The 12,893-nt window shown below is 46.5% G+C and overlaps 1 protein-coding gene across 1 annotated transcript in view; it reads left to right on the top strand.

The window, feature by feature from the left end:
• Window positions 1-5,131: 5,131 nt before the first annotated feature.
• The window catches only part of PXDC1 (PX domain containing 1), a 153,201-nt gene continuing 145,439 nt past the window's right edge, over window positions 5,132-12,893 (top strand). Inside the window, exon 1 of the mRNA XM_059724347.1 lies at window positions 5,132-5,285. Coding sequence (XP_059580330.1) covers window positions 5,147-5,285 — 139 coding nt within the window. The 5' untranslated portion in view covers window positions 5,132-5,146. The remainder of the gene's footprint in view (window positions 5,286-12,893) is intronic.

Here is a 12,893-nt window from a genome sequence, read left to right as displayed (position 1 = left end):
TAGTGGGGGCCAGGTACATTTGGCAAGAAGCACCTGAGCCCCATGTGAGGGCCTAAGGTCCTGGTGGCCCTAGTCAAAAGGGGCTGTAATAGTGGGGCCCTAGAGAAGGGGCAGTGAGTGGTAGGCCCTACAGTGAGGGCACAAGTGGAAGCCCCAGGAGGGGACAGGGAGGCCTAGGTTAATCTTCAGATGCCTGAGGCTGTAGTTGGGCCTAAGGCGGAGTGATGCGGCTCAGTGGGAGTCACGGGTGGAAGGCATGAGTAGTTGGCCCTAATGAGGGGGGCGATAGTGGTGAGTTACTGGGAGAGGTGCTTGGGTCAGAGCTCTGCCCAGGGTGAGGGTGAATTGGCTGGTCACTGTTCAGATGAGGGTCATGAGAGGGCCTGAGAGGCTGCATGCCGGCCAGCCAAAGAGTATGAGTAGGCAAGCCTGATGTCCTACATATTTGCTCAAGGGAGCAGGGCAGGTTGGGTGTGGCCCAATAAGGGGCAGCATGTAAGAGGCCCAGTGAGGGAGGATGTAGTGTGAGGGGCCCTGGTGAGAGGGGGGTGGTATGAATGAGGCCCGGTGGGGTGGGGTGGAAGGACAAATGTACAACATCTAGCAAATGGCTGTCCCAGTCATGTGCTGGAGCAAAGAGCAACTCAAGGCTGCCATCTGTGAGGCATGGGACATAAGGGAAGGTTGGAGTCATGTGTACCATGCTCCTGACATCAGAGCATTGAAATGGGCAGCTTCCTGTACTACTAGCAAGTAATGGTAGGCGAGACTGGGTAGACTGTGGGCTGATGCGAGACCTAGCCCTGAGGGTGCCCCCTGTCATAGTACTATTCTTGTGTACTCTCAAAATCAGCACTTCAGACTGGTGCCCTGGTCACCTACCCCTAGTGATACTACTGTATATGAAAGACACAAATTCAGAAAACTGCAGGGAGCAAGTCACATTTCCCTTCATAGAGAAACCTAGTATTCCTTCCTTTCTAATCTGTCTCCATTTCTATATATGCTGTAATACCTACCCTTTAGAATGGCTACAGAGGACGTAGCTCACCTTTTGGTGCTCCTGAAAGGGAAGGTATTTGCTTGCAGAATGTTATAAAGTAAAATTCTGTTTTACCTTAAATGACCATGCAATTCTGGAAATTTTATTACTAAATGAGCCAAATAAGCCATGCTAAAGGATCAGCTTTAGGCTAGAAATCAAAGTTCAGAGCTAGAACAAGAAGAAGATTTGAGTTTGGAGTTGATGGTGCTGAACTACCATGAGCATTTTTTTTGGTCCAAAATGAAGGAAGGCTCATGAAATGAGTTGGAGGAATTCCTGTCTATTTCCTCAGTCAAGATCGGAGCTAGAAAACAGACTGTTTTTATCTTCAGATCAAAGCCATGATTGAAAGAACGGGGAAATATTTATATCTGAGCATCTGAATATGTATGTTTGTATATATGTTTTAAATTTGAGATTTTTAGATCAGGTCCAGATCAGCTACCGATTTTGTAGACAAATACATTTTCTGCTGAAAGACTTCAAGGGATGTAATATAAAGATAAATTAACGAATCCTTTAAGAGCCTGCAGCTTAGATTTACATATTTATGACTTGCATGTGCATAGGAGAATGTGACAAGCTTACAGCTGAAATTTGTGAAAGACTTGTCAGAGAACGCCAAAATGCATCTTATCTTATTTTTATTAAAAGTGATCACTGTGGAAAAATATATAGCCTCACTTTCATGAGAAGAGGGAAATGCTTTCTGTGCTTTGGAACATCTAAGCTGATCCAAATACAAGTTGTTGTCGATCTATCACTAGATAGTAATCAGAGAGTGGCTACAGTATGCTATATAAAACGATCCAGATGAAATTTTCTCTAATGCTGTAAAATTATCTTTCTTTCCAGCCACACTGCAGGAGTGAAAAAACTGTGAAACAATCTGTATGCTCTAGTCTTGCCAAAATGTTTAACTCATGCTAGCCTGGGAACGGATGAGGAGGAGCAAAAGGAAAGCTAAATTGCCCTCAAGTGTATCAACCAGCCTAAAGCAGGTCTTGGTGTTTTTGATTGCTTTCACAACATATTCCACTATTTACTTGTATTTCTTCAATGATGTTACTGTTTCTTTGCATGATATTTGGGGGCTGGAAACCCCTAAGGTTTTAGAAGTAGAGATCCTAAGCAAACTACGATGGCAAGATTCAGCATTTGATCCAGTAGAAACCAATTTAAGAAGCTTGCAGGTAAGGTGGGCCCCTACTAAATTTAAGATAAAGGCATTAACCATTTGCAAATCCCACTGGTTTCAACATTCAAGACACAGTTTTATGCTAATTTAAGTTTCCCTGCTAATTTTTGTCAGAACAGCCTGTTCTCATCTTTTTTGCACTTTAATTTATGCTTATTACAGTATTTTGTTGTTCAGAACCTCTTCTCCACAATTCATGGCACATTAAGAGCTGTAGATATGATGGCTTGGAGAAAACGCAAGAAGCAAAATTGGTTTGGTAGTATCTTTTTATTGGCTCCTTATATTGTTACCCAAATGTCTTGGCCTTAAATAGCAGCCCTGAAACTGAAAGAACCTAGTTGCTGTGAAGACTACTAATAGCACAGTCCTCAAACTGACAGGGGTTGATTGGGACTGGAAGGATTAAGTATCCATTCCTCATATCAAGTAGGTTTCTGATTTGCCAAGTAACTCCTCTGTTTGAGGCTTAAACTGTATGTACAACTTTTGGAAAGGCCTTTCTACCATAAGCGTGATGTAACATTGATAGTATCTTCTGTCTAAAATAGAGCAATTGCACCTATCTACTGCCAAAAAATGCTTTGTGTGTGGAGGGGTATATAGTACATGCATACGCATGCATATGATGGTATCTTAATATGCGAGTTAATCCTAATCTGGTTGGACCATCTCTAAGATTCAGAAAATAATTCACTCTTCTTGACCCTTCTGGACAATGTGTGCATCGCACAATGTTGCAGGTTGTTCTAGTGAAGAAAAAAAAAAAGGCTAAATTTCTTTATGCATGTACATGCCAAGTATAAGCAAGAACCCAATGTGGGTCTCTGCTTTCTTGTTACCTACAAATGTATGTGGCAGAGTAACAAACAAGATGATCAAAGTGCATGTTCCTGTTTGCTTCTGTGTAAAACATAATTAGCTCACAAATAGAGCTGGTCAAGAAAGAGTTGCTCCTGAGCATTGTTATTTATTGTCCTTATTAATAATTCAGAGCAGTCTGTTAGGTGTGCATAGTGCTTTACAGCTGGTCAGATGTGCTAGACAAAGAACCTGATCTCTGTAACCAGGGTTCCATAAGCCTGAAGTCAACAGGAGCAACACTTGTATAACGGAACAAATTTGGCCCTGTGGTGTGTTGCTGTTTGTGATAAAGAAGCTATATAGCGGTAAGATGGGAGGGAGGAAAAATATGTAACAGGAACTGGAATGTTCCCTGGTGTCCTTTGCTATCCTTGTTCCTTCACCTTTCAGCACAACTGCAGTGTTCTCATGGGGTGTTTTTGAAAAGTCACTGTAAAAATACCATGGGCACTGGCACAAATACATCCTCAGCCAGTGAGTGCTGTGTGGGTGAATTTCACAATTTGCCACAACAACAGCTGAAACGAAACGTGCCAATGAGATGGAATGTGAGCTACTGTGTCCTGTGAGTAGACAACGAATGTCTGTGTAGGATAATAGTGAAGGCTGGGGAAAAGAGCAATACCAACAGTCCCCACTTGCAAGCAATAACTGATCCCTTGGATACATCCATCACTTGGATGCAGATATATTAGCTGTGCCTCCAAAACTCTTTTGTCTGCTTCTGTTAAAACGGAGAAGAATCGAAATTAAAATCTCATATAAGACTAGAGTGGAAATATGCACACAAATCAAAATCTGTGCTGGGCTGCTCTGTACAGAATATGTATCCAGCTGCAAACTTCTGCTTTTTGGGTCCATCTCTGCATGATATATTTTAGCAACTATTTGAATCTGCTAAGGATTCATTTTAAAGATGACAAAGGTTTTTAGTTCGTAATATTTAAAAGTAAGGACACTTGCATGGAACCGGTTACTCTACCCACATAGTTTAAATTCCTGAGCAGCCTCACAGGTGACTCTTGTTTTGGGTGGTGTGGCAGGGAACTGTTTGTGCCTGCCACTTCAAGGGCCTGAAGACAGCAGCTGGCAGGTGCCTGATGAGGGCAGCCATTTTGGATTCAGGGCTGCCCATATAAACAGGGTATTTTGCTGGGGGGAGGCCAGGCAACAACATTTTCTGGGTGCAGGGCTGCTGGTATCATCTGTAGGGGATGGTCTGGAGTCTCCTGGTCCTCGGCATGACCTAAAACTGCACCCTGCTGGGAGTGGGTGGCCTGGTGGGGCTCCTAGTAGCGCGGGAGCCCCCAGAAAATGCCAGGCCAGTTACCACCCTGGTGAAAGGTGGTTTGGGTTGCCTTAACCCCTAGCCCCCACAACCATGTGGGTCACCCCCTTTGTAGGGTCTAGAAGGTGGACCCCAAAGAGAGAGTCGGGCCATACATTCTTAACCTGTCTTGACATCCCCCGACTGGTCCATGCTGGGGCCGTGACCGGAAGGGTCAAAGGGCCAGGGGCCCACCACGAGGAATGCCCAAGAGCTGAATGCCTGGGGTTCCGACTGGCCTGGAGGTGGGCTAGGGCTAGTGAGCTGAAGGTCCCGGGGGGGACCACACCCATAACGGGGAAGCAGCTCAGGGAGCTATGCAGCCAGGAATGAAAGAAGAATAGGCTGCCTGAATGGAGGGGTCTAAGTGGGGTTCAACTAGTAGGATTCAAAGCCCAGTGTGGGGCCGGTGATATTGATAACATCTGGATGCCATCTGCAAGGCTTGGGCTGCGGTGTAGGGGAGGAACAGAGCTGCAGATAATGCCTCCTGGCATCGGAGCAAGAAATGGGCAGCCTCCTGCTTACTTAACATCAATTAATTAATTAACAACAAGGCATGGCGGGAGGTTAGCCCAGAAACAGGTGGGCAGGGCACAGGAAAATTGGCCCCAAGAAGGCCCCCTGTTGCAGGTGTTGACTGTGAGCTATGTGAATCTATTGAACCTGCATGTGTGAATCTTAAGATACTTCGTGTAGAATCTGCTAATGCATGCATAGTTTTACTTTTGTTTACGATATATTCTGTGCTTGGCAGTCTGGCAGCACTCTTCCCTGCACTTGTGGCTGGAGTCATTTTGTGAATGCCTTGGACGAACCTAACACTGACGCCTGCATCTTGCCAGGAGGCCGTATGTATCTGCTTCTATAAAGGAGCTTTCTGGCTTCGTACGTTTATCTTAAATGAAGGGAGTGCACACACAGACATGGGTCCTTGGCGAATGTTAAATTAACCAGTTAATCGTGTCTTAAGCCAGGAGTGGCCAATTGCTTGGGCTGGAGGGCCACTTAAGGAATGTGGGTGAGTTGTTCAAGGCTGAGGGGGAGGGGGTACTGACCTGGCCCTGTGCAGTAGGGGTGGGGCAGTTGATCCTGTCTGGACCCAGGACCCCTGCAAGTAGTACATGCTCAGCCAGGCAAATGGAATGGAGCCACAGGCAGGCAAGAAGTAATGTCTGGGACCAGGGCAGGTGGTGCTGAGGCTGGTATCACCAGGTGGTGATGGTATGGGGCTGGGGCCTGGGGCAGAGCCGCGATCCGTGCCCTGCATGTCCCTGCCCATAAAACTGGTGCCTGTTGCAGGGACATGTGGGGAGCAGATCATGGCTGTGCCTTGGGCCCTGGCCTCTTGCTTTCACTGCCCTGTAATTCTGGCACTGACCCCAGAACAGATCATCTGTGCCACACCTGGTGCTTCTACCTGCCTGCCCACGGCCTCATCCCATCTGATGGGCAGCATGTGCTCTGCCCATGGGGATCCCAGGCCAGTCTCCAAGGAGACCCTGCCTACCCATTCTGTCCAGTGCCTGTGGCACTGGGTGCAGGGTGGATGGACTGGGGGTGTGTGGACAGCAGGGCCAGGTGTGGTGGCAGAGACGTTGGTAGCAACAGCTAGGCAGGCCACCATGGCTGGCCGGGAAGCCAAGTCCAGCCACTGTACCACCCCCACCCCGCTGCGTGCCCAGGGGCAGTGGGACTGGCTGCACGTGCCATGGCCTTAGGCTTCCTCCGAGGCTTGGGCTGGGTGGGGGTAAGGGTCCCATTGTGGACTGGATTTGGCCTTTGGGCCATATTTTGCCCACCACTGTCTTAAGCAGTAACCCAACTACACATTAATACGCCTCATTTTATCACACCATTAATTGTAAGTCACAAAGTTATTACACAAAATATGTGCAATAATTTTGACTGGTTCCCATCACACTTCAACTTTAACATGTAATCAAGCATCAGTTGATCCAGACTGTCAGACTCGGATGCATGGGAGCCCTTGTCTCCAATGTGCTCCTGAGTCTGGGAGTGCTGAGTGGCTGGCTACTTGCTAGTGGAGGGGGAGCCTGGGATCATGATCCTTTAGAAAGATCATGATCCTGGCGTCCCCCTGCCTGGGCAATATGGGGCAATTTGGATCTGATCCCTAGTCCCACAGTCGCACCTCCTGCCATACAAATGCAGCATGGTAGGAGGTGTGATTGTTGGGCTCATGCATTACATCTTTAAATTGCATGTCTGCTAGGGGCCACACATGCATGCTTGTTTATTCTGTGAGGCTTACCTCATGCATACTTGTGCAGAGAGATGCCAGAAAAGGTCACACTAGACTTTACTAATCCAACATACCAGAGATCCCACATGTCACTTCCTTCCAGGAAGGAAGTGACCATACCACCCTTGCAGTCAGATTACATAATAACAAGGATATTTATGTTGGATTTCAAGTGTTTAGTACTTTAAACTGTAAAATAAATAACATGGCAAGTGTACATATGATGGATAAAGTTTTAACTGTTTGTGATATATAATATTTATTATTGCATAATATGTAGCATGTTTATCATTCTGTAACCTAAATTACAGTGCTTGACATAGACACAGCTGCAGCTGTCTCATAGGAAATGGAGCAGTTTTGACCTGAGGCACCAATATTGCAAATACAGGGGGCAGGATGGGAAAAAGTACCTCATGTATTTGATATGATATATTGAAATGGTTGCATAACATTAAAGAATGTCTCCCCTCCTTCTTCTCTAGTCAAACATTTAGAACAGTACAGTTTTTAAAGGAGTGGTGTCAAACTCATCTGGGCCTGAGAGTTGGATGAAAGGCACAGGGAGGGTCTGTGAGCCAGACTAGCCCCACGTGCTGGATGGCACCCTCAGGGCTGGTCCAGTATAGGTGCCACATGCAGCATGCACCCTGGACTGGCCACCTGTGCTGTTTGCAGCTTTAGTCTTACACGGCACATACAAAAACGCTGGCCCCAGCCCCATGTACAACACAATGTGTGGGGCCAGTCTAGGGTGTGTGCATATTACATTCAGTGTACAGGGTTAGTTTGGGGCACTCTCTGCATGGGGCACCCACACTGGACAGACTTTGCATGCTGGGTCTAGCACACAAGGCCAGTCTGTGGTCCCAATCTGGACAAGCCCCAGATCCAGTGTGCACAGCTAGTTCAGCACAGGTGCTGCATGCACTGCACATTTCAGATGGGGCCCCAAATGCATGCTAGCTTGAGGATGGTGTGGCATGTGGCACATGGGGCTGGTCTAAGACATGCTGCTTGTGGAACCCATGCCAAACCAACCCTATGATCTGATGTGAATGGATGGCTTGTCTCTGCTTGCATCTTTATGGGGTTGTGAAGCAACTTCCATGAGCAGCTACCAACATCTGCTATTTCTTCTCTCCACCCAGGCCATCTGAAGTTTAGATTACTTGGCAATAACTCTCCGTTGCTTGCAAAAGCTGCTTATAATTGTTCAGGGACAAGTAAGGGACTTCTTATTATATTTTTGTATATATAGTATTTTCTCACGTATAACACAGGCCTTGTTTCTGGAAGGCAGAATATAGAAAAGATTTTCTCAGAGTCATGGCCAGCTGTGATGGAGAAAGTCCTCCTGGAAACAGTGTGTCCAGGAAGTGAGACATCCCGAGAGACTGTCTGCTAAGAGCATGGGGCGTAAGGGAAAAGCTGGTCCCTTGGGCAGGGTCCCTAGACTGTTTAGGGCTGTATAGGTCAAAGCCAGTACCTTGAATTGCCCTTAGAAACCTATTGGGAGCCAGTGCAGACTCTGGAGCACTGGAGTTATGTACTCCTGGCCTCTCACTGCTGTTTGAAGGCAAGTCACTGCCTGGATGAGCCTAGGCAGCTCATTCAGGGGCATGGGAAGGGGGGGGGGGGGCTTCTTGCCACTGCGTACACCCCCAGGGAGACATGGGGGGCACATGCCCCTCTGGATCTGTGTGCAGGGCAGGGGTAAAATGCCTGCTGCACATTGGGCTCTGTGCCCTGCTGCCTTGGGAGCCTCATGGGATGCCATGTGCCTTCTGAACGTTGGCTGCATTGTCCCTTGCCTGCCTGGCGGTAGAAGGCATATGGCATCCCATGCAGATCCAGAGGTAGTGGCAGTGGGGTGCAGAGCCTGGCACACAGCAGGCAGCCCACCTCTGCCCCACGCACAAATCCAGGGGGGCACATGCCTCCCATGCCTGCCCCAGGATGTGCACAGTGGTGGGAGCCCCACTGCGCCCAGCTGCCTTCTGCCACCGGGTGGGCAGGGGATGCAGTGCAGCCAGTATGCGGGATGCCACGTGCCTTCCAAGCAGATCTGGGGGCAATGGCAACAGAGTGCAGTGGGTAGCCTGCTGCTCCCTGGGGGTTTTCTCCCCTCAGGCCAGCCTGCCCTGTCCCCGGAGCAGGGCTGGCACAAAAGGACGTGGCCCCTCCCAGGGTGGCCTTGGCCTTTTCAAGGGCATAGGAGGGGCTCCTGCCACTGTGTGCACCCCAGGGCAGGCATGGGGGGGCACGTGCCCCCTGGATTTGTGCGTGGGATGGAGGTAGGCTACACGCTGGGTTCTGCACCGCACTACCACTGGCTCTGGACCCACGCGGGACACCATTTGCCTTCTGTGCACTGGCTTCTACATCCCCTGCCTGCCTGGCAGCAGAAGGCACATGACATCCCATATGGGTCTGGAGGCACCAGCAGCAGGGTGCAGAGCCCAGTGGGCAGTCTGCCTCTGCCACATGCACAGATCTGGGGGGCACACCCCCCCCGTGTCCCCCGGGGGTGCATGCAATGGTGTGGAGCTGTCCAGTGGTGCTGGGGGGGAAGGGCATGAGCCTCCCGTGGCTCTGTCCCATGACCTGCCCCAGCCCTCCCCCTGTCCCACTCCCTCCCTCGCCATGGGGGCCTCATTCTGCCCCTCCCCCTCCACAGACTTACCTGCTGGGTGCCGCATGTGTTTGTCTACTATTCCCAAACTACAGCCCCCCCAGCCCTGCTGCTGCCCCCCGCTGCTGACCCACAGTACCCCGAATCCTGCCAGGGCATGCAGGGACACGTGCCCCCCCCCCCCCCACAAAGTACCTGCATAATTTTGAGTTTTTAGCTATGTGATTAAAATCGCAATTAGTTGCAACTCATTTTTTTTTTTTTTTAATTGTGCAACTAACCGCGATCAAACTTCTTAAAATTTAACTGTTTTATATGGCTAACCTGGTTTAAAAACGTTTTTAAGATTACTAAAGGCTTTGCTCTAATATATAGCCTGTATGTGCTGAGAAATTTTCTCGTGGTATTTAAAGCTGTATCGTTTTAAATTGGTGGTACGCAATCTGTCAGTTTGGGAACCGCTGTACCAGATCATGTAAAAGCTGTCAGCACTTCATGCTTAACTGTATCAAAGGCCACTGAAAGAGCTAGCAAGATCAGCAGGGCAGTTTCCCCTGTTGATCTTTAAGCAAAGACTGTATAAACTCACTCTACACTATACCTAATGACCAAGGTTTTGGTCATTTAGGTATAGGACAGGTTGGAGACAGGATGACAGTTGGCTTAGGAGTTCACTTTTAAGCAATGGTTTCTTGAGTAGGGGCTGAACAATCTCAGACTTAAGACTATCCAGCACCCTGTCATCCCAGAGAGAGGAATTAACAGCCCTGACTGTCACAGTAGCAAGATCATTATTTCTGCATCTCTTTCATTTTGAGGACAACTGTGTGATCTCTCCAGGAAAGACAATATAGCTATCTGGTGTTCCACAAACTACAATCTAAAACTTTCTGCTGAAGATGGCACTATACCTCTTATTTTCACTTACCCCCCCAGCAGTTCTCTCAGGGGTTGTGAAAAAACAAATTGAAACTGTCTTCTCTCGGCACAGAGGTGAAACTTTTTTTTTGAGGAAAGAAAAAGCAACTAATAAGGGTCCTTACGTATTTTTGGGTTTATTGATAAATATAAAATAAGTGCAATAGGAAAATATTAATAGAATAGGAAATTGAAACTAGCCCTCCCTTGTAAAAACCCTATGGAGTATAGCGTGGCAGGAGGAACATGGAAAAACTAAGTGGTAAAGAACAGTTGGGGAGTTGAGGTACCTTACAGGAACCTCCTTCCCAAAAAGTGCTCTCTTGTGAGACAGATATTTAAATAGGAGCAGTCCAGGAATTAACATTCTGGACTAGTTTCCAATGCCATTCTTCCTTTTAAAGTAAAATCTTAGAACCTTGTTTATGGTATGGTGTAGCTTCACGCTGCATTAACTCTCATTGGCTTCTGGTACTGTGGCCTCAATGCTAAAAAAAACAACAAAAAAACCCCCAGTTGTTTGGTATCAATGTTATTATAGGATTTTCTCCAATCTGAAATGGCTATATTAAAAAAAAAAACAAACAAACAGGGAGCTATAGCTAAATGCCAGAATCCATATGTAGAGCACCCATCAGCTCTTAATGCTTAGCCAGGTAAATGTGGATTTAAGAATTTACCTTCAGGAATCTGTTTTGTTAAATATGGACAAATGAGATGGGTAAAGAGTCTCACTAATTTATAACTCTATTGATAGCTGTCTCTAAAATATTGGGTTAATAGTGGTGTCAGAGCATCTTCCTATCTATATTTATTAAGTATTTAACATGTATAGTACCCAGTTTGGGTTTTACTGTGTTTTCCATATGCAAATAAACTAAATGACAGTCCTTGCTGACTTGCTTCTAAAGTCTTAAAACAAAACTGATGCAACTCCTACGCTATAATTGTCATCAGTGTCACAACACTCAATTTCTTTTTATGTACATAAGGTTAGGTATTAACATCCAGAGTTTGACGATTAATGAAGTATCCTAAATATCAAGGGTGGATCTTAATGACTCTAATGAGAACAGTGGGTGTTTAGTGTTCCCACTAGTGGCATTTCTTTCCCTAGTATTGATAACCTTTTATACATCAAAGTTTGGATATCTTCACCTACATATCTTTGTTAATCTTGTCCAGAGGTTAATATCCTTCACATGGCGGAGAAGAAGTGTAGAATGTTGCATACACTTTATTTCATGAGAGCTAGAGATGCACAAAAACACTTCTCAAAGGTTTTTTTTGGTTTGTTTGTTTTTTTCATCTGTAGCAGTTTCTATTCCTGTTGCTGTGAATTGTTTCAGTACTCCATTCTTGTGAATAAAGACAAGCAGGAAAGGGGTAATGATCTCTCTCCAAATGTCCCCGTTTCTGATTAGAAACTCCGATGACTTTCCAATAAGCCAGGGAATTTGGAGATGGCCTTTTACCCCCAGTTACTTCACAAACCCTTATCTTTGCAGAGGCCTAAGCACCCTAACCCTGCAAAGAATCTGGCTTCTACTGTACATATTTATAGGCTGCCTTGTAAACAGAGCTGCAGCAAGCAGCTGTGCAGGATTGCTGAGGGCCCACAGGTGTTTGTAGTATGTCAAAGGCTGCAGTTTCTCAGATCTACTTCTTGGTTAAGTACAGATATTTGGGGTGTAGGGGAAGTTAAATCATTTTAAAATGGCTGCCTGATATCAGGTAAGTTAAGGTAAGGGGGGCTAGTTTGGGGTCCAACAGGCTGAAGAGGATTGGGGGCAGGCTTAGTCTGGGTGGAGAGGGGGTGAAAAGATCCAGCCTGGGGCTGGGACCAGTGGCTGGCTTTCCCATTCCTGGGACCATGCATGGAACTTCTGTATGCTTTCCCTGTACTAGTTTGACCTAAATCAAATAAGTTTTTGATACTGCCTTGATGCAGGTTTATCTTGAACTGAGTTCTGCAATTTTTAGACAGGCTTATGTTCACGGAACTTCTGTGCAGTTGCAGGTTTAGATGGACTGCCAGTTCCTGAGACCCAGTTTGTAAGTGTAAGGTCAGCACTGGGATGAGCTAAGTGTGCGTTTGTTTCAACTGGGTGGCCCCTTTGAAACTAATTTAACCTCCCCAAATGTCTCTACTTAGCCTCTGAGACACTGAGCTTCAGCTGAGTGGAGAAGTTGCACCTCTTTTAGTTAAATGATTCAAACAACCGTGTGACTCATCTTTAATTCAGGACACCATTATGAACTAAAGTTGTGAAGCACCTGGGTGCAAATGAACTGGGTTCTATTGTAGTAGGGATTCTTATACTTTCATAAGGAAGCAGTGTTCTCTATGGTCAATTATATGTGAATCAGGAAGTCCACATTTTACTAACTAAAATCATTCAGCAAGTCGGCTGGAATTAAAGAAGCAAGCATTTCTTAAGGTGACTTTTTGGACCAACTCTGTAGTTTGGGTTAAGTTAGACAAGCTGTGGAGTATAAGACATTTTCTCTTGTCTGGTGTATAGGAAGCTAGACTTGCTGTGCCTGCTGTCTGTAATCAGAGACCTGAGGAAGAATGTCTTGCATTAGCTTCTCTAATTTTATTTCAAATACATAGTTGCCCCAAGAAAAGATATTAAC

Source organism: Alligator mississippiensis, chromosome 3 (genome assembly GCF_030867095.1).
Source record: "Alligator mississippiensis isolate rAllMis1 chromosome 3, rAllMis1, whole genome shotgun sequence".
Taxonomy (NCBI): domain Eukaryota; kingdom Metazoa; phylum Chordata; order Crocodylia; family Alligatoridae; genus Alligator; species Alligator mississippiensis.
Note: the sequence above shows the minus strand (reverse complement) of the source record. Positions and strands in the feature narration are given on the sequence as shown.